Raw genomic sequence first — 23,062 nt, forward strand, 5'->3', positions numbered from 1 at the left:
TTCTTAAACTCATTGTTTCATTTTTCACTGATAGTGTGTAGAAATATAATTGATTTTTGTATAATGATCTTGTACCCTGTGAAGTTATTGAACTCATTTATTATCTTCAATTTGGAAAATTTCAGCCATTATTTCTTAAATATTCTTTCTTCCCCTTTCTCTTTCTTCTGTCCTTCTGGGATTCTCGTTATGTGGATGTTGGTATGCTTGATTGTGTTCCATAGGTCCCTGAAGCTCTGATCATTTTTCTTCAGTTTTCATTTTTTTCTCATGCTGGTTAATCTCAATTGGTTTTTCATCAACTTTGCTGATTATTTTTTACTTCATATATGCTATTGAACTCCACTAGTGAATTTTTCATTCTGATTATTACTTCTTTTCAACTCCAAAATTTGTTTGGTTCTTTTTGTTATAATTTCTGTATCTTTACTGATCTTTTTAATGAGGTATTATTATTCTCATGCTTTTTTTTTTTTTGGCTCTATAGATATAGTTTCCTTTTATTTATTGAAAAAATTTAGCATAGCTGATTGAAAGTCTTTGTCCAATATGTCAAAAGTCTGTGTCAAATCCTAGGTGTTAAATTTTTATTTTCACACATTTGTTTTCATGAATAGACATCTTGTTTAATCCAATTTATTTAGCGATGCTTGAAAAAGATTAGCCATGAATTTAGATAGTTCTCTCACTCCTAATCTTCAAAAAGAAAGAGACAATCTTTCCTGTAAGATAAGATTGTCACTATATATATGGTTTTAAATTCCTCAAAGAAAGAAAAATTTGCTGTAGACATTTGGCTTTCACATTTTAATCTTTTCTGATTCCAGGTGTTTGTTCTGTGCCTTCTACCTTATTTTCCTCTAACCCAACCAAGGACAACTTTGGGAATTTGTGGGACTCAGTGAAAGATGAAAATGTAGAACCCATGTTCAAAAACACAGGGGAAACGTGAAGTTAAAGATATCAAAATATAAAAAATTTTATTTAAAACAAAATTTTATTATTTATAAAATATGGAAAAGTGGTAATACATAGTAACAACAATTATGTTGTATAGTATTACAAATTACACAAATAAGATTTTGAAGTCATAATTTTATACTACAATAAATAATGATACTTTATTACATATACATATATATGTATATAAATATCTTGATTAATCATAAATTTTTTCTTCTTTTTCACTTTTCTGAAGATTCTTTTATTAGGCCATTAAAACTTATTCTTTTAGTAACTTCATTTTCAATTACTATAATTTAAGAGGAACATCAGTGACTCCTGAAAATAATCACAAATAAGATGAAAAATAATTTTTGGTAATTTTTTAATTCTGAGAAGGATCTTTCTTATGATATGATTGTTACTGGAGCTGGTTAGAGACTCTAACAACATTAGGATAAATCTCTGATAATTACTTTGAAATATAAAGTTTCATACACTGAAACCTGATGGTTTTTGAAGAACAATTTCTCTTAAAAGATTTAACTCTTCTTACAAATTTTTATAAGTCAAAGTTTAGTTTGAAATATTCATTTACATAATGTCTGTTATTGTCTGAATATTATGTGTTCCCCAAAAGGAATGGTCAGAGGAAAAATGATTAGATTATGAGATCTGTGACCTAATCAGTGCATCCTAGTTTGAATGGACTGCCTGAGTAGTAACTATAGGCAGATAGGGTGTGGCTTCAGGAGATGGGTCACTGGGGGCATGACCCACCTCCTGCATCTTCCCTAGGGCCCCTCCCCCCACTCCCACCCCTCCCCTCTCTCTGCTTCCAGATCTGGCCATGAGGGGAGCAGCTTCCCTCCATCATCCCCTTACCCCATACTATGTTCTGCCCCACCCTGGGCCCAGAGTAATGGAGTTGGCCATCTCTAGACTGAGACCTCTAAAATTGTGGCCCCAAATAAACTTTTCCCCCTCTGAGTTGTTCTTTTGGGGTATTTTGGTCACAGCAATGAAAAAGCTGACTAAAACAACCACATTTCAGTGTTTTCTTTGACATTTCTTATAACTCATGAATATTTTATGAGAAACTAAAAGTAATTTCATGATTTGTATGTAATTTTAAAAGCCTGTTTATGAATTCTAGTACTGTCTTCAATTAAAAGAAAAATTAATTTTCAATTTATCTGTTTGTTATAATTGGTCCATGAAAGTGTTTATGTAAAAAAAAAAGTATTCTTTTCTATAAAATGTGAGGATCTTTTTATTTTATTTATATTTCCAAGACTGGATATTTGCTTTATGATGTGGTAATGGTTTTCAATTCCAGAGATTCTATACTCTTCAGAGAATTTTAGTAACTCCCTGACAGCACTTATAGCATTGTCCATGTGTGCATCTTTATAACATTGTAATTTACTGACAAAATTTACTGCCTGACCGGTGGCAGTACCTTGTCCAGTGCTCAGGCTAGAGAGTTAATATTTGTGCACATATTTCATGGTTGAGCTCCATAGACTGATGGGCAAACTGGCCTCCTACCATGGGTCTTTCTTCTGTCATGTCCCTATGTGGAATTATTCGTTCTCTCCCAGGGCTAGCTTCTGCTGCAGCTTACATCATTGTCATTAACTTGGGCTTATGTGCTGGTGCAGGCAGCCCTCCAAATCCCTTGTTGCCTCAGACTTCCCATACATGTGTGTGTGTGTGTCTGGCATTTGGACCAACTGCTCAGCATGCCTGATGCTCACAACTGCCCAGCTCATATCCTGCATATAGTTCATCTCATCAACTTTACTTAGAAATCACAAGTTCAAAGCTGAAATTATTAAAAATATCATAATGGTAATATCAGGACAATAAACCAAGCATTTGTGAGCAGGGTGCAAAGGTAACATGCTCTTGAAATCAGTCTTGAACCCCAGTGTTTCTCAACTAAGGGTGATTTGCCCTTCAAGGGTGGACAACCCTGGGTTATCCTGCATTGGATTCCAATTAGGCCTCTCAAAGAAAGAATAACAGGATGGTTTAGCACCAAAAATAAACACTGATCCAGGTTTTGCACAGTCAAGCACAGTAGGCCATCCCCTGCTCTCTGTGTAGAATTGTCCTTTAGAATCTTCTGGAGCACTCCAGCACAGAACAGCTCCTATACCTGCTTTCTGTACTCCCCTTTCTTAGGAGAGGTATTCTTAGGAGAATACTGGAATAAGGAAAGTTGACAGCTGCTAAGAGCCACAGCCAAGTAATATGATGCATGGCATTTTTGGTTGAAAGGTGATGCCAGCAAGCCATTGAGATGATATGATTATGTTAAGATCTGCATTTATATGGATATTGGACTCCTGCTGTCCACCTGGGCCTGCTACGGGAGAGTTCCCATTGGTTGGGGAAGTGCGGTAGGAGGGAATTCCGGAGGAGGAACTTCCTCTTGGGATCCGGGAGAACGGTGGCCTGGGTCGATCGAAAATCTTCCCAGGCGTGAACGGAGCATTGGCGGCAGTTTGTTCCTGCTTGAGTGGCTCGTGATTTTGTGCCCAGCCAGACTGCGGCAGACAGCAACAGAAGTGAAAATTGCCCAGGTAAGTCATTGTTGCTTGAGTAACAGTCCAAAAAGGGTCCATTTTAGATTGGAATTTATGGTGTTCTTCTGCATGAAGTCATTCAAGGATCCAAGTCGCTGGCAGCCCTAACTTCCTCAATTGGTGGCTTAAAGGTCACTGTAGGTGTTGACATCCAATGACAGATGAAGGCTCATACTTCACCCAAGGTTTGGAAGTAATACAGATCATTTCTCCATTAAATTCCATTGGCCAGAACTCAGGGATATGGCCACATCTAACTATTTGGGGGCTGGAAAATGTAGTCTAAGTCTATGCCAAAATTGAGAGGAAATGACACTGGTAATCAGCTGACAGCCTCAAGAAATTTTCAAAACTGGGAAATTTGGAATAAAATGTGTACCCGCTGTCTCCAGCCATTCCAAGAGAGGTATGAAAAGTTATGCCTATGACGAGTTTTGGTCTGTTGGGGCAGACTTCCCTAGACCTAGTTTTCTAACTGTGAGTCTTTGTACTCACTAACAGTGTTTGGTTCACATTACAGCTTATGTTCTGGGAAAAGCATCAAATCAATGCCCACAAAACCAACATTTCTCATTATTATCAAGTTAGCTTTCAGTGAAACAGAATCTCAAATGTATTTGGTGTGAATCTGTTACAATTAAGCTAATCATTAATGTTCTATATGTGTACATCAGAAATGTCAACTTTAAGAGTATGGAGATAAAAGCATCATTTAGATTATTTTAATTCTCTCTCCCCCTACCTCACATTAAGCAAGAAATTAAGTCTTATTTATGGTAAACAAATTGAGTATGTAGCATTAAATATTCAATGCTGGGATGTTTGTTTAAAATTGTCTCCTCAGTAATTTATAATCTCAGGCCAAAACATGATGTAGTTCATTCTGGTGAATTTTAATCTGATTCTTGCTGACAAGTAGGAGAGCTATGACTCTAGAGTAATAATTCTTCCCTGTGTGAATATTATAGAGAAACACACTAGAGGAATTGTTGAAAGGAAGCATCTAACTGATCATTCAGCCTCAGAGGCAGAGTATCTAGAACATTCCTATCTAATGCTTGTTGCTGTGACATAATCATGAAAAAACACCCACTTCACTCTCTTGAGCCTCGGTTTGGATGAACTCTCTTGTAACCTATGGCCAGGGAGTAGCACAGCTGCATGGCCACCACTGTTCACAGTGGTCTGGTTTGCAACTTTGCAGAATCAAAAGCTCAAGAGTGTCAGCAAACGCAGGTTGATTGAGGAGGAGAGGGAACGCAGGTTGATTGAGGAGGAGAGGGAACTGATTTACACCAAGAAATTACAGGAGTCTGATGCTTAAGTCAGAACACTGGGTTTTTAACTTCTGAGGAATATGGTTGCCACACAAAGAAGAAACTAATACTGGCTGGTTAATATATTCTTTCTCTTGAAGAACAGTCTCTGGAAAACCAGTGATCACAATCATGATTCTATAGGCACAAAGAATCAAGATAAGGGTTTTAGCTGAAGAAGTTGCTGGAATTTGAAAGCCCTGTTTCAATCCTTATTTCTACAGAGAGGATGTTGTTATTAATTTTCCTTTGCAACCAGGAAAATGGCTTTGGATATTTCTTTAAAGAGATATGTAGGGAGGGTAAGCATCAACTAAAGGTAAAGAATAGGGATGTACCACTCCAACCAACGTCTATTCTTTACTAATTTTCCTTTTTTGGAGGCTCTGGGATTCAATCCAGGAACAATTTACCATTGAACTACATCCACAGTCCTTTTATTTTTTTAATTTTTTTTTTTGGGGGGGGGGGCGATAGGGTCTTGCTAAATTGCTGAGACTTCCTCAAACTGGGAATTCTCCTGCCTCAGCCTCCTGGGTTACCAAGATTATAGGCATATGCCACTGTGCCCTGTTCTTTACTAATATTCATTTCCAGGTTCTTATTCTATTGGCAAGGCCCATGTTTGTAACAGACATTCCCTGATGTTTGTAGCAGACATTCCCTCAGCAAGGAGCAAACTTCTCCACTCCTTCCTTGTCTGTAATATTGTAGGTTGGAGATTCTAAATATTAACCACCATCCTACCCACCGCTATCTAGTTCCACTAGATAAAAGATACAATGGCCAGAAGAAGGTTAAAGTCAGCTTTATTAATGGATTGGAAATGGATTGGAGATCACAGCTGGGATCTGAGGTTCCTTTCTTCCTCTCCAGAGTGATGACAGCTGAGCCCACTGGGTAGGCCCACCAAACTTACCCACCCAGTCACAGACCGAGGCTGGAACATGGAGAGCCGATCCTGGCTGGGCCCACCACGAACAGGTCCTGCTGGGTCTGTTTATGGCACGGAGACTGGAAGCCCAAAATCAGGTCCAAGATAGAGAGAAAGAGAGAGAAGAAGCAGGAGGACAAGTAAGCAGGGACCTTTAGCACATTATCTCCACCCAGTAGAGAAAGAAGGCCAAAAGAGACCCAAATCCCATCAGTCACAATCATCCCAGAAATCACCCCAAAGATGGAAGCCTCTCCCCAGTACTTTTCTCCATGTTGGGCTTGTTGGTGGGTGATCCTTCCTCTGTTTGACTCAGCAGAAAATGAGGGGATTTAGGAGATTTCACTCAGAGGTGAGGTTGAATAAGTGGCCAAAGGTCATTTTTTTGTTAGTCTTTTGGGTCATCAGAGAATAACCCAAACAAAAGCACTGGCTGGAGCCAGGACCGCAGGTGCATAGGTCACCTCACCCCTGGGCACTAACCACCAAATTCCTTTTCTCCCCTCTACTCCCATCCTTCTGAAGGTTGCTGAGTAAGAACTTGACAGGCTTAAAAGGCCACCATAGCTAGGGGCCAATTCTCCTTGACATCCGAGGGTTTTCTTCCTGTAAGCTCCTCTTTTCATTCAAAGTAACACCTCCTGATTTAATGTTCAAGTATGGAGTTGTAATCATTGGGCCAATCCTCAGTAGAAGACCTGGCAAGGTTAGTTTGTATGGAGGGGAGGATGGACATGGAATAGCTGATTCCTCTATGGCTTTGACAAAAAAAGAGATCTAAAGGCAAGTGTCACAGAGTTGAGAGTCTAAAGCAACTCTCGCTGGCTGCCTTTCCTGGCAAGTAAGGAGGACTTAATTTCTTAATTTTTCCTCCTAATTTTGTTTATTCTTTTCTATTTCTCTAGTGTTTTGAGCTTTTTTAAATTTTCAGTACTTGGTTTGAACCCAGGGCCTGGGGCATGCTAGGCAAGTGCTCTCCTTCTAAACTACATCTTCAACTCTTTTTATTTCTTATTTTGAGATAGGGTCTTACTAGGTTGCTAAGGCTGGTCTTGAACTTGCCATCATTTTGTTTCAGCCTCCAGAGTAGGTAGGATCACAGGTATGCACCACCATGCTGAGCTCTCTAATTAATACTATTACTAATATATTTTGGAGGCACTGGGGATTGAATCCAGGGAGACTTTACCACTGAACTACATTACACCATATTTTTCTTTAATATTTGAGCATATATCCAGGGCTAATATTCCTGTTTTGGGCCTGGGTGACTTCTGCAGAGGGTTAATCTCATCTATTACCTGTGATTCTTTTCATATTATCACCATTGAAAGGTGACTCAATTTATGTTCCTAAAGGGAAACCTTCTATAGTTTCCATTAAGATGACTACACAACTGTACTTTAAATAAAATTGAATGATTGCAAAAAAATTATTTTACCCCAGAGTATTTTTATTAGGGATTCCTGCCACCATATTAACATATAAAACAATCTGGATGTTGACAGAGAAATGCAGATTTCACTATACAAAGGTAAGGCTCCATCACAGTATCATGACCCCCATCTCTCTAGTATTTCAATAAAATCAATTGTGTTTTGAATTTTCCCCAGAGTTATATTTAAAAATATTAGACAAACCACAAGTAATACTCCAAATACATAACATTTTACAATATGGTCCAAGCACAGATAGAAATACATGATACTTTACCTACATTATTTTCATAATCCCACTTGCATTAGCACTAAAGACAAGGTTGTGTGTGTATATGTATTTGCCATATGCATGCATGTGTGTACAAATCCACAAAGGTACACACAGCAGTCTTTATGAAAAATTCAAATCTTTGAAGCTGTGGTTTTTACCCACCATGATATCTGAGAGGGAAAGGAACAACAACATGTCACAAATTCTTCAACTGGGTCAAAATAAGCATAACTATGTGTGAAAGGCATATTGGTTGTGTCTATACAAATACATATATACAGATTTATATATAAACACATATACCGATAATATGGAATATACATATACCCACACACGTGCTTTGAACTCTGTGTCTTACTACTACTTATACCATCTCCCTTTTGAAGCAGTCTCCACATTTGATGCAGGCAAGTGGTGACTAACACAACTTAAGTGGGTATTTTTAAAAGGCTCTGATTCTAAACCAGAATCCAATTTTGCTTTGGATGGCTATCATTTAAATCAAGTAGATCCTATTCTGTCAACTCTGTAACCTGAAAACATCTTCAATAAACAAAGAAGTATCTGCCTAAGAGAAAAGAGATGCTAGCTGGAAATGGCATATGTATCTCATGGTTGGATGACATGTGATAATTATCCTGCGTATTTTTCAAATATTTTATGATGAAAAATATAGCACTTCCATAATTTAAATATATTATTTAATATTATTTTTTAAAATTGAGGGCTAGATAATTTGTCTTGGTTAGAATTTCAAAGAAAATGATAGAAAGGGGACTAGATTTGTATAGACTACACTGGAGTACCCTTATGTCAAAAAAGAATAGAACATATTAAAACTTCAATTTCCAAGCTGACTACATGCAAATGTCCAAAATAAATTATTGCAGGTTCCAACCATAGAAAATATACTTCTATATTAGTATAAATCACTGAAAGTCCACCAGAAGAAAACCCTGCAAATATAATAGCAAGTATATATATTATAATGTGTTCAACAGAGGCCTCATGAACTGACTTTCAACATTTACTTTCAAAATTAAATATCTAATAAAGAACTAACAGCTCCATTGACTGAGTTGCCCATTGACTGGAATGCCCAATTTGGAAATTATGCTAATGGTGGCATTGGAGGGTCATTAGGGAGATATTATAGGTGGGCCCCATCTCTATATAAGAAATCCTGCACTCTGTGCTGTAAACCTCAGACCCTTTCTCACTCATACCAAATGTTGGTAAGTACTCTGCATGGGAAAGCATCAGACCCTTTCTCTCATGGATTTAATGGTGCAGAGGAAGGTACTACAGGATTTGTCTGTTATCTTATTCTCTACCCAGGCTGAACTGATTTGTCATCTGATGAGCACTCTCATTTTCCCAATGGAAGTCCAATGATGAATAAGTTAAGATTTTAAGGAAACCATGCAAGGAAAGGAGAATATTACCCACCATAAAGAATAAATCTTGGTATTTATCAAAAAGCCACTCATCCCCCCCCCCCTCACTCACACACACACACACACATTTTTGAAGTTTCTTCCACAGAATCACAATGAATGGCATGAGGGACCAAAAAATTTACCTTAAAGTTTCTCCACTTTTATTTAGATCCACTTAAACATGTTTATGTCAACTGGACAGCGAGTGCACTTTACATCATTGAATGCCTCTTGTCACCATCCTTTTCATTAAAGACACCCTTTGCCTTCCACCACCTGCCTACAGCCTCACCAGAACTCTTCTTCACTACTTTCCTTTAGTTCAATTTCTATCTGAATCCACTCACTCTTGTTTTAATATACAATAAACAATCAACTGGTATATCTTTTACCATTTTTCCTTTAAAATTTTACTATCTTTTAAAAACATTCTGCTTCCCTAGCCCAAATATATGGACAGAGTGCAGACAAAAGTACCAAGTCATCTTGTCCAAAACTTGGAAAAAGGGACTCCCCTGTGTCAACTCAATGCTCTCAGTTTCTACATCCTCCATTCCCATCATCTGTTTGGGGAGCTTACTTACTAAAGTATCTTTCTACCCATTTTCTATCCCATATGCAAGTAATAACAAATTATAGACTTGTTCAGCCAAAAATATTTTAAAAAACAAACTGGTGCCAAAACATTAAAAAATTCCCGATATACCTTTGTGCATTGTTAGTCTTACAGTCCATATACTTAAATAACTCCAGGAGGCTTTTTTTTTTTTTTTTTGCAAAAAATTTACCAAAATAGTTTGAACACATAAAAATAGTTTTAAAAAAACAAAACAGAAAGCCCAGCATAAATTTAGTTGTATAGGCATTGGTTAGAGGACATCATTTTTCACTAAGGATTATATTCAAAAACTTTCCCTTAGGTTTTTACTAAAATTCTGATTCTGAACCTTATAGCTTGTGATGGTACCAACTATTAAAAACAGGGAAATCTATTCAGTCCAATGTATTATGCATTATAATAGTTGTCTACACTTAAAATAAACATATTTTGGTTATGTAAAGGTCATCTTCCTGACCCGTAAGTAAAATATCTATCTTTGATTTAAGTGCATTTAATTATGAAAAGCTAATGGAGGGTTTGAATGATCAATTATGAGAAAGGAACATCTGTTGGCAACCCCATGTCCATTCAGAACCAGTCATCTACTGAAAAAAAATCACTAGTATTGAATATAGCCCTTAGTTTTATAAGATATTAACCTCATGAGCAACCCAGCATGTAGAGAATGAGGTTGACCTTCCCAGCCACCCACTGTTTGAGGGGACAGTAGTACTCATAGTGAAACTGCTCAAACTCTGGTGTCTGGCGGATTTCACATAAGAAGGAGAGATCAATACCTGACTCCAAAAGGAGGAGGAGCAGGGGAAATACAAAGAGCAGCAGTCCCAGGCCCACCACAAGAAGCCTGGAAAAACTCTTGACCAGTGGGTTCACCCGAATATGGCCGGTCAGAATGTCATAACTCCATGACAAAGCTCGACGAGCCTCCTTCAGCTCCTCTTCTTCAGCAACCAAAAAGGCATTTTCATCTGCTTCCAGTTCCTCAAATGAATCTGTATCTTCTCTTTCCAACTCAAGCCTAGATGGACAGTCAAAAAGCATGTCAATCTCATCATCAACAGGGGTGGGGAGCAGGCTGGCACTTGGGTTGTATGCTAGTTCAGAGATGGTCAAGGGCTCTTCTTTTATTTTATCTTCTTCTTCACTTGGGGGATCTTCATACTCTCGAGCTTCCTTTACTGGCGAGCTGGAGATCAGGGGAGCAGAAATGTCCTCTTTAGGCAATGGAACACCTGCAAAGAGACATTTTTTATTTTAAAGTTCAGATTTTCTTTTCCCACAAAAACCTGTGGGTACATACAAAACAATGGATGGAATTTAAGGGATCCATGAAATTATCCTATGGCATCCTGACTTTAAACAAAGTCCTGTTAGTGACATTCTCTACAGAGTAAATTCTAAGATCAACACACTAAACCAAAATAACCAACACTTTTCAAATGGTTGGAAACATGTACAACATTTAGGTGTATGATTCTGGTCTGCAAACCTCCAACTGTGGTCATGTTTATAAAAATAAAAATAACAATAATTCATTATTATGTTATGAATGATGTCTTTTGGAAGTCAAAACTGTCAACCAATAAGCTATATAAAACTATGGTGTACCACAGCATACTATAGCATAGCATAGCATAGCATACCATACCATACCATACCATAGCAAAACTATAATTTCTTTATCATTCTAATGTATTGTTTTCTAGTCTTCCTTCTAGGTACAATTTTGTGGGTCTAGCTGAGCACCTGTAATCTAAACATCTAAAATCTGATTGAGTGTGTCAATGCTCAAAAAAATTTTGGATTTCAAATTTTTCAAGTTAGAGATACTGAATCAGTAAAGTCTATGAAAATATTCCAAATTCTGGAAAATTCTGAAATATTTCTGCTCCCAAGAATTTTAGGTAAGGAATACTGTAATTGCAATCATACTATGTCCACAAACGAATATCTTGTTTCTTCATTTAACATTTTAACTTAAACATTTTGTATGTTCTCATTGGTATAACTTATAAAGAAGGCCAAATTTCCTGTTTAGTTAATATAATAAGTTAGCCATCCATTGGTGAACTCTTAGATCAATTTACAGTTGTAAAAACAATGTTCTAAGAGACATCTTCACATATAAAGCTTCTTCTCCCTTTTGTTTCAGTTAATTTTCAATAGACAGATGTTTAGAAGGCAGATTACTTGGTCAAAGGGCATGGATTTCTCTGAAAGTTTACTGGGGATATGTATTTTCAATGCCTTCTTTTACAGATGGAAAATTCAACTACCTACTCTTGGGTGTAAAGGCTAGCCTCCCAATTTTGAGTCTTGGCTTCTCAATGGAAAATGAGGACAGCATCAAAGCAGTTTTTCCCAGGATGGATCTACAATACGACACCAAATTGGCAGCCAGCTGCATTAGGTAACTGTAAGCCAGCATATGTTTCACAATTTTTCTCTTCAAAATGTACAAGAGTGCATTACTGCTTTTATGTTTCAAAAGTCAATCCTGAAATGAAAAGTATAAACCATCTACCAGTGACAAAAAGCACACAAAAAGATGTTAACATCACAAATCATTAGGGAATCATTCAGAGAATGCAAATCAAAACCAAAATGAGATACCACTTGATGCTTGTTTTTATGGCAATAATGTTGGTGAGGATGTTGAGAATTTAGAACTCTGTACATTGCTAGGAGAAATATAAAACGATTCAGTCACTGTGGAAAGTTTGGTGGTTCCTCAAAAGGTCAAATATAGAATTATCATACAACTCAACAATTCCACTTTTAAGTATATACATCATCCATAGAATTGAAAACAGGAATTCAAATGCTTGTATGTAATGTTCACAGCAATGCTGTTTCAATAGTCAAAAGATGATAACAATCCAAATGTCCATCAGCAGATAAATACACAAACAACATGTGGCATATCCATATAATAAAATATAATTATTCAGCCATAAAAAACAACAAAGTAGGGCTGGAGTTGTGGCTCAGAGGTAGAGCGCTTGCCTAGCAGGCATGAGGCACTGGGTTCTATCCTTAGAACCACATAAATATAAAATAAAGATATTGTATCCACCTATATCTAAAAAATAAATATTTAAAAAAGTGAAAGAGGCCAGACACAAAAATGTCACCTTATGTATGATTCCATTCCTATGAGATATCCACTACAGGTAAATCCACAGGCATAAAGTGCTTTGTAGGGGTAGTCACCAGGGACTGGGAAAGAGAGAAATGAGCAGTAACTGATAGACACAGGATTTTCCTTAGAGGTGATGAAGATGTTTTGAAGCTAGATGGAGGTGTTAGTTGCCAATACTATGAATGTCTTAAATGCCACCAAATTGTTCACTTCAAAATGGTTATTTTGTGTTGTGTGAACTTCATCTCAATAAAAACAAAAAATAAGTAGGGTGTGGTGGCACACACCTGTAATCCTAGCAACTCAGGAGCCTGAGACAGAGGTTCACAAGTTCAATGGCAGTTTGAGCAATTTATCAACCTTGGGTAATCTCATCTCAGAACAAAATTAAAAAAAAAAATTTAAAGACCTAAGGGTGTAGCTCAGTGATAGAGTGCCTCTGAGTTAATCAGAGTGCCACAAAAAGAAAAAATAAATGTAAGCCTGTAGTGGTATAGATGTGGTATCCCCCAGAATTCACACGTAAGATAATGCAAGAAGATTTGGAGGAGAAATGATTGGGTTATAGCCTTAACCTAATCAGTGAATTCATCCCTAATGGGATTAACTGAGTGGTAACTGGAGGAAGGTGGGGAGTTGCTGGAAGAATTGGTTCATTGAGGGCATGGCTATGGGGTACATATTTTGTATCTGGAGAGTGAAGTATCTCTCTGCTTTCCTCTGCAACAGTCTTCTGCCATGAGCCCTGAGGAATGGAGTTGGCTGTCTATGTAAGACGTTTGATTCTGCAAGCCCTCAAATAAATTTTTCCTCCTAAAATTGTTCTGGTCAGATCTTTTAATCACAGCAGTGAAAAATCTGCCTAAAACAAAGCCGTAAGTTGTCTACCACCATAAAATGTCTAAAAGGAGAAAATACAGGGTAGGGAAGGATGAAAAGAGTATGGCTTTTGGAGTGCTTAATACTTAAAAATGCAGGTGCACCCTATCCCTAACAGGGGGCTCATGTTACTCACCCCCTTAGGAAAGCTGTGAAAGTCATGAATCCTATGTGAAGGTCTCACTGCTCTGCTACCACTTCTAGCTCCATTTGCTACTTTTCTTTGCTTCTTTGGTTACACAGATTGCCCATGCTCCTTTGTTCTTATCTAAAAGCATTATATGTGTAATATATACAAAAAAATAGAATACAAATATATAATACTATAATATATATATATATATCAATGTATAATATAATCATATATATTGTTATATATTACTGTATCTTATATATTATGTATAAATTATATATATTTGTATTTTATATATGTATGTATGTGTGTGTATGTATATATATATATATATATATATATATATATATATATATATATATATATATAATTATTCTCCTCAAGTGCCCTAATTTGCAACCCTTTATCTTCTGCTTCCTATATCCCTCTCCTATAGCCAGAAGACAAGAGAAATCTCACGTTTCCAGGCTGAAATATTTTGCAGATTGCATCTCTATTTTCCCAAGTGCTCAGACCAAAACCCTTGACTGTTCTCTATTCATACCCACATTGAACCTGTCAGTAACTTTTGCTTTTACCTTCAAATTGTGTCCAGAATCTGACTACTTCTTACCACCTCCATGGCTATCACCCTGATCCGAGCTGCTATTCTTTCTCATCTAGATTATTGAAACAGTCTCTTATATCACCTCCCTTATTCAGTCTTCACGCAGGCAAGGGCCACTACCAACGCAGCATCTAGAGTGATTCTTTGAAAACATGAATGAACCATGCCACCCATGTTCTCAATACTCTCTAATGGTTTTCCATCTTCCTCAGAGGGAAAACCAAGTTGTTTAGGGATGTCTAGGACCCTACTCAATGTCCTCTTCCCATTCCTAACCTTTCTAACCCTGTTCCCCTATGACTGTCTCTCTCATTCCACTCCAGCCGCCTAAGCAGCTCTGCTGTCCCTCAAGCATGCCAATCATGTTCTAACCGCAGGGCCTTTGTACTTGTTGCTCCCTCTGCTTGGAGCACTCTTCCCTCAATATGTTCATGCTTTCTTCCTTTGAATGTCTTGAATCAAATGTCACCTTCTTTGTGAGGACTTTTTTTAGCCACACTATAGAGAATTTCAGTCTTTATTCTTAGCATTCTCCATTCCCCTTCTTTCATTTATTTTTCTTGGGAGAAATCTAAAATGTAAGGGGAAAATAGAATAATAGTAAAGAGTGAAACCAGTATTTTCAGGGAAAAACAATCACAGTAACTAATTCAGGTATTATAATGGCCAGGACCTCCACAGGTCAAGCAGGTGCCTAAATGTGAACAGGTATATAGGGAGCGATGGAGGCTGGAAAGAATTGACCATTTTGAGTACCATCTAAAAGCTTTAAAATTCACACTTACATCTGTATGGTCCACACAAAATACACCTGTGGGTCTTTTCAGGCATTCAGGATGCCATTCAGAAAATGCTATAATTTTTTTTAAATCAGCCAAATTTCTAAGATTTTAAGTCACTCACATCTGCTAGGTTATTGATCTCAATAATAGATATTCACTTATTTTCCTGGAAAGGAGGTAGGCAGGGATATAAAAGCTTTCTTCCCTTTCCTAATTTTTCTAAACATGAGTGTAATGTACTAAAGATTCGTATTACTCTCCCTTCATCTCTGTGCTCAAATTGTAAGGCAGCTGGAGTACAATGGAAGAGGACCAATCAAAACCTGGACAGCCTGGGTTTAAATATCAGCTTTGTCTTTACTCATATTATGAGCTTCAGTGGCTAAAGATTACTTGATATTCTTGGATCTCAGTTTGTTTAACTATAAAATAGGAGAAACACCTATTTTACCAGGCTGGGGAGAGGGTAAGTGAAATTGTGGATGTGTAAGTGATGCTGACAATTTAAAAAACCTACAAAAATCAGACATTATGATCTCAACAAAGAACAATAAACAGCACTTGCTCTATTATCAAACATTTTTTAATCAACAAATACATTCATTTTCTAACAAGTCCACTATGGAATACAAGGTGAATTTAATTATAATTGGTTATGCAAATCTTCTTAACTGTCCTTATATGAGATATGCTAAAAGTTTCATACATACCTTTTCTGGTGAGTTCCATAAAGACCAGAACACTAACTTAGTATTATTCAATAATAAATAAATTATAAATTTATTAATAAATAAATTTATTTTGCTTTATCTATATCTGAGAAGCTTTCTGAATATATCCACAAAGCTCAATTAGGCAGATTGAGAACTTTGTTTTAGAAGAAATGGTAATGATCATGGAAAAGTAAAAAGCTTTCCAATTTACATAACTGTGCAGACCTATTAAAATTAGCGAATAGCTATAAAGTTTCTGACAAATAAGAAATATTCGTTGAATGTTATAGCTGGTTATACATACTTTCGTAATTTTCTTTATATGATAGATACTAAAAGTTTCCTACATACCTTTTCTGGTGAATTATGTATTACATTTTAGTATAGTAATAAAATTATATGTTTTATACCATTGTTTTCATTATTTATTTGAAGAAATAACTTAAGAAGTAATAATAACTTATGTAGCAAGAATCAGAAGACAAATACTAATGGAGTAGACTGGCCATGGACAATAGGTAGGATGCCTGCCATGTATAATGAAGCAGACTGACACTGCCCATTTCCATTAGCACCATTTGCACCGATCCTGATATAATGATATGCCCTAAAGATACATCATGCATCATAGCAGCACAACCTACTCAGTAGAATGTTGATGGATGCTACTAGGAAGCTGTTCTTCATCTTATTGCTGAAGGAAAAATATAGGGTATTTATTGACACACAGCAAAATTAGTGGCAGATAAAAACAGAATGAGCATTGCTCACATTTACACAGAAACGAGCTATCAACTGAGCATGCGTGTGACAAAATCCCAATACCATAGCCAGAGTTTCCAGAAACTTGTGATGTACTATATAGCTAAAGAGTCTGGCTAATGACCCTTGTCTAGTTTCCTGTGCATGATGACTTTATCAATTAAACAATGTGGTATTATCAAGCATCACTAAAATGCCTTAAAATGAAAACACTCACACCCCCACCTCTTAAGGTTACAGAAAGGATCAAAAGTGTAAAGAAGAGAACAATGTAAGAAAGTCCTTTGGGGACAATATGGGGATATCAGAACATAATTGATCATCTGCAGTTTGCATTTAACTACACTGACCTCCTTAAGTTGACTTTGGAGCTTGGGTTTGTTGAGATAATGCTAAGCCCACGTGGCAATGTCTTTACCATTTAAAATCTGCCATGTTTATTGCCATCATTTGGATAAAACCATACTGCCTCACTTTGCAGACACTTTTCAGCCTCATTTACTGCTTCCTTTGTTATGGCCACTGATGCTCGCCCTGTGAGGCCTTCATCCATACTGGGAGGCTTTGGCAAATGACATCATTGGCAACCATTATTCTGGTTCCCTTTGAGGAGCTCTGTGCTAGCACCCAATTATAGAATGCCCACTAAACTCCAGAGCAGTAAAGCGGTACCACCATTCATCCAAGAGGAGGATCCTTTAGAAGATCATAGAGGCATTTCAGACATCACAGTGATTGAAGGGGCTGATGTCCATTTAGTGGGTGAGGGTCAAGGATACTAGATATCTTAAAATATTTAGGAGAGTTCCACAAAATGAAGAATTATTTTGCATTCCAAAAAACTTTCAAATGTTAAATATTAGATATTATCCATAATGAACATATTTATAATGATCTGAATCTAGAACCTACCTCTGTTTTACATTTAAACCTAAAGCATTTGAAGTAGCACTTTAACATAGTTTGAATTTTTCAGGATTGCAAGCATTGAGTATGTTGAACTCTTTTGCTAAGAGTTGTTTAGCAGTTCAGAATATTACACCATCAACATCAGAGATGCCAAAGGTATTGGAGTTGCTTGCAAAGTAACACATTTTCACCGTACATCTATTCCATCCACCCACCCCTCCCCATTCCAAGCATCTCACTCCTTTGTTCTGCCTCCTAGTGAGTCCTATTTGAGAAAAGCCTTTGGAGATTCTTATTTAATTAAGAATGACTTTCTAATTTCTCTTTCTATTACAGTTAGAACATTTTGACTTTACATGTAGTTTTTTATTTTAAAGTTACATGTGTTGCATCTCTGTTTGAGCAAGAACATTACAAGATTTTTGTTGTTAAAGGGAGATGCTGGATCTGAGAGGGTGGACAACCACAGAACAAATGGGTGTACAGTTGGTGGGTCTCTGCAGAGGGCATATATTTGTTGCGAACACAAGAACCAACCTTCTCAAGATGGGCTAAACTCTATCAGCTTAGCAAGTGACACTCCAGGAGGTGTGCTATATTCTGAACTGAGGATAAAGAGAAAGTGAGGGAGGAGTAGGAGAAGGAGGCAGAATGGGTCATCACTCTATCTTTGGAAAATATATGGAATGGAAAGAGCAATGGCCTGGAAGGCAGGTCACCTGTCCATTCCCCAGGTGAGCCATAACAATTAGAGCAATCTCAGATAGATCATTCCAGCTGTATAGTCTGAGACTTCTTACCTATAAAATGGACCAGATCCCTCTAGTTCCAGCATTCTGTGACTCCATCTTAGACTATGCCTGTCAATAAGCTCTCTGACTTAAAGTTGGAGACTTTAAGTGGTGGAACAAGAAGGGAGTTAAGATTTTTTAATGAATAGGGCTGGATACTTTGAAGTAAATAATCATGCAGAGGAAACCTAAGGATTAAAGAGAATAAGTAACTTGCACAAGATCACAAAGCTCGGAAACAATGGAGCCTGGCTTTATACCCAATCCTGTCTGGCTCCAAAGCCCATGACATTTTTTTCCCGCAAACCATCATGTTGCTTGAAGAGAAGGGAATCTGAGAAGCCTGAAGGGACCCTCACCTCTTAATTATAGAGGAAGAACCTTCTCTGTTACTGGCCCAATTTTATTTGCTGAAACAATTTCATTATGTATAGGGTTACAATTTGTCCTCATTTACCTTAGACAGTTCCACTGTGTGGGTGTGGTCCTGATAGTATTACTAAAATGCTCCTTTTATTCTCAAAATGTTTGCCTAATCACTCTTAATGACAATTGTATGTCAGCTCTCCTATGATTGTATCATAGCCAACATAGAAGCCATAAAACAAAAGTCATTTGCTGCCATGGGGACTAACAGTTTGTTAGAAATAAAATAAACTTTAAAACTTATTATATTCTACATTTGCTATCAGTCATACGTTAAATGACTTAAAATGTTTTCTAACCATTATAAGCAGCATGTAGACTTCCAAAATTTCTCAAGACAGTATACCATTAACCTCTTACAAATTTCTCTCTCCTTTTTTGAGAATAAAATTTAATCCTTTAACTGTAACTCATGTACCTGATGAACATCTTTGGAAGGCTGCTGGTTCATTCTATTTAAAAACCTATGAAAAGTCATCCCAGTGACTCAGGAAAGTATACACAAATGGAAACTTAGATAAAGACACGTGTGCATGGCAAATCCTAATGTCCTCCCCATCCCTGAACCCCAGCTGGAATCTGGAACACTGCCTTTCATGTAGGTAGGTAGTCCTCTCCCACAGCAGAGTTGGCGGTGTGGCTTATTCTTTTCACTCCCTCCCCATCCTTACAGACTCTGTCCTTGAAGACTGAACTCTCTTTCCCTTATGACCATCGCCTGATGACCTCCTGGTTTTGCATCTACTCTTACTAACTCTTTTGATACCCATATTATAATCATCTTGCATGACTTTGATATCTAGAGCTCATGTGGATGATTCATGCAATCATTGTCTTTGCATTTCCATTTAGCTGCTTTGGCAGCCCACTGAAATGGCTCTCATCAAGGTCTCCAATCACCACCATATTTCTAAGCCTGTGTGTGTGTGTGTGTGTGTGTGTGTGTGTCCTCCTACTCTGAGACTTTATACTATCTTGGTTTTCATTCAATGACTCTATTTCTTCTGTCCTCACAGTCTCCTCTCCTGTCTTTGCAGTGGTCTCAATTCTCTGGTCTTCTCACTCTATACCTTCTTCCTTGAAGTCTCAACCATATGTATGGCTCTGATATGCTACTGCAGAATTGCTCTACCTGATAACTACAGGTTATCAGTGTTCCTTAAAATTCTTGAAAAGAATGTTCTACAGAGAAGTTTGCAAAACTGTGCACATTCTATTATCCTTTGGGACATTACTATCAACTTTAAGAGTGTAAGTTCAGAAATCACTTTTCTGGACTTGAATCCTGACCTTGAACAAATTGTCATGGATCAGGTATTAAATTACTTTATATCATTCCTTTCATCAATAAAATGGGCAAAATTCCAGGACATATTACATGCAATACTGTATGCAGAGGAATTCATGAGCCAATGCATGTAAAGTTCCTGACACAGGTTAAGCATTCAATAATAATTTGGCATATTAAAATGTATGCGAGGTCCCGGAGAGAAGAAATCTGTTTCACTTTATTTAACCCAACATTTCCCAAATTTATTTGCCACAAGAACGTAGAACACAACTTAGCTTGAGAAATACATGTTACTGAATATCTCAACTCAAAACCCTTCAATGAGCTTCAGATGTTCCACACAACTATACATAGGAACATCAGTTTCAATATATCCAAAACCAAACTATATCATCTCCCACTCAACTCTTTCTCTCCTCAATCACTCACTATATAGTAAGTGGCACAACTTTCTACTCAGTCTCCCAAACCAGCAATCTCAGCGTTGACCAATATTTCTTCTACCAATTGCTCACATCTGTCTCCAACTTCTCCAAACTCTGCTCTTATCCGCTTTCAAAGCCACACCTGTCTCTTTACTCACACCACTTCTCAACTGAATAATAGCAATAGCGTCCTAACTGGTTTTCTTGACTTCAGTGTGACTTCTTGGGAATTATTTCCAGAATAATTATTTTTAAATGTCAATTAGTTATATCAGTCCTCTTCTTAGAAGGTTTCTCACACCTTTCAGGCTAAATATTAAACTAAACTCTTTAGCTTAACACAAAAACACTCTGCTACCCCATGTTTCTACCCTATCAGTTTATTTAGAGGTGCCAAATGTGTCATGTCATTGCATGTCTCTGTGCCTTTGTACAGACTATTGCCTCTTCTGAAAATGTTCTGCACTCAAATGGATCTTATTCTTTAAGACCCCAGGGGTCACCTCCTCTAGGAAAGCTCTCCTACTTCCCACTCCCAGTCTGATATAGATGCTTTTTATCCCAGAATACCATGGTTGACTCCTCATTGTACATTTTCCCACAATAATTAGTCTAACCCATCATAGTAATTTAGACTCTTGGTCACCTTTGGTTTAGAAATGGGCATAGAAGCTGACTCTGAAAATAAAAATTGAAGGACAGAGAGAAAATAAGGCATGAGGGGGGGACTGAACTTCTGAGAAACTTTTTTTTTTTTGCTTCTAAGAAGAACATTCTGGAAAGGTTTGACTCTATTTATCTCTTGTCATTGCTGTAACTAAAGGAGACCAGCAGAAACTCTGGCAGCCAACCTATAATGCCAATGGCCACAGCTCTGAGGGAAATCCTGGCCAACAGGGAAGAGAAGTGGAGGGAGATGAAATGAAATTGGTTCTCAACCCTGGAATCCTATCTGCCTCTGGACTTGTTATTTTGGGTAACAAATCACCTTATTATCAAAACAAGTGTTAATTAGAATTCCCCATTTCTGACTGCTGGATGGCATTAAACTGGGGCAGCTGTCATCCCATCTTGTGGATCTGTTTATCATCACAATCAATCATCGCACCGTGCTACAGTTTTATTGTGGATTTTTCATTAAATTTTTATCTCCTAAAAAGTAAGGACTAGAATTACAGATTCTATAATTGGCCTCAATATTTTTAAAATTGAGTTCTCCTTTCATTAATCTAAAATTCAATGCAATGAAGTTTATGTATGATGGCAAACACATGTAATAGCCAAACATTAAAAGAATTTCCACCAAAATCAGGAGCATGACAAAAATCTCTCACTACACAGCAATATAATTCTAGGGGCCCTAGATAATACAATATGATAAAGACAAAAATAAGAAGTATAAATATTAGAAAAGATATTAAGCTCTATTTTTAGATGATAGGATTATCTATATGAAATAAAGATTAAAATAAACTGAGGGAGGACTGGGGTTGTGACTCAGTGGTAGAGCGCTTGCCTTTCATTTGTGAAGCACAGAGTTCCATACTCAGCACCACATATAAATAAATAAAGATCTATTGACAACTAAAAAAATATTTAAAAAATAAATAAATAAACCGGGGGAAATAATTAATGGAAATTCAGTAAACTGTTCAAAAGCAAGATCCACATATAAAAGCAGTAAAGACAATATAAAAATATGATAATGAGAAACTTCATTCAGAACAGCTAAGTGTACAAAGTAAGATAGTCATATAATACTCAGGAATATCCATAATAAGAAATATGCAAAATTTCCACAAAGATAATGTTAAAACATAACAAGATGACATAAAAGAAAATCTCAATAAATGAAGAAGCATAACAATATTCCTGAATAGAAGGCCTCAATGTTTTGAAAATTTTATTCTCTCATTAATCTAAGTTTCAATGCTACTGAATTACAAATACCAACTCATTTTCAAAAAGATAAATGGAGAAAGTGCTCACAAATGACAAAATAATTTTGGGTAAAAAAAGCAGTGAGTGCCTCCAGACAATGGAATATTTTTCAGTGCTAAAAAGTATTGTCATGAAAAGACATGGAGGAATCTTAAATGCTTATCACTAAATGAAAGAAGCACATCTGAAAAGGCAACATACTGTATGATTCTAACTATACGCCATTCTGGAAAAGGCAAAACTACAGAGACAGTAAAAAAGATCAGTGTCAGGGATTAGGGGAAAGGAGATATGGACAGGAATAGTAGAGGATTTTTAGGTCAGTGAGATTATTCTGTATAATACTATGATGATGAATACATGTCATTATACATTTGTCTGACCCACAGGACATCTGATGCAAAAAGTGAAAACTTAATGTAAGCTGTGGACGCTGGGTAATCACAGTGTGTCAATGCAGGTTCATCAACTGTTAACAAATGTGCCACTCTGATAGGGGACGCTATGTGGGCGTAGGAGGCACATGGGAAATCTTTGTATTTTCCTCCTACTTTAACTAGAAACTTAAAAGCCACTCTAAAATAGAAATTCTTTTAAAAAAAATGTGGGAGTAATTTTACCTATCTAATGTCAAGATTATACTATAAACATAATAACAAAAAAGGAATATTAAAATGTGCGATTCAGAAACATTCCCTTAAGCA

At 36.9% G+C, this 23,062-nt stretch overlaps 1 protein-coding gene and 1 long non-coding RNA gene across 4 annotated transcripts in view; one reads left to right on the forward strand and one right to left on the reverse strand.

The window, feature by feature from the left end:
• Positions 1-5,644: 5,644 nt before the first annotated feature.
• Frmd3 (FERM domain containing 3) overlaps positions 5,645-23,062 on the reverse strand; it is a 257,160-nt gene continuing 239,742 nt past the window's right edge. For 2 of the 3 annotated variants that reach the window (XM_046462435.2, XM_046462437.2), the window contains one exon: positions 7,219-10,789. In XM_046462435.2, coding sequence (XP_046318391.1) covers positions 10,197-10,789 — 593 coding nt within the window. In that variant the 3' untranslated portion in view covers positions 7,219-10,196. Of the gene's footprint in view, positions 5,867-7,218; positions 10,790-23,062 lie in introns of those variants that run through there. The other variant, XM_046462436.2, reaches the window with a different exon arrangement.
• On the forward strand, positions 11,053-22,033 carry LOC131424866 (uncharacterized). The gene is made up of 3 exons (XR_009228452.1): positions 11,053-11,461; positions 11,817-11,967; positions 21,241-22,033. It is a non-coding gene; the product is annotated as an uncharacterized LOC131424866 (long non-coding RNA).

The sequence above is a fragment of the Marmota monax genome, unplaced genomic scaffold (assembly GCF_021218885.2).
Source record: "Marmota monax isolate L192 unplaced genomic scaffold, Marmota_monax_Labrador192_F-V1.1 WCK01_AAM20220418_F8-fsc00336, whole genome shotgun sequence".
NCBI lineage: Eukaryota > Metazoa > Chordata > Mammalia > Rodentia > Sciuridae > Marmota > Marmota monax.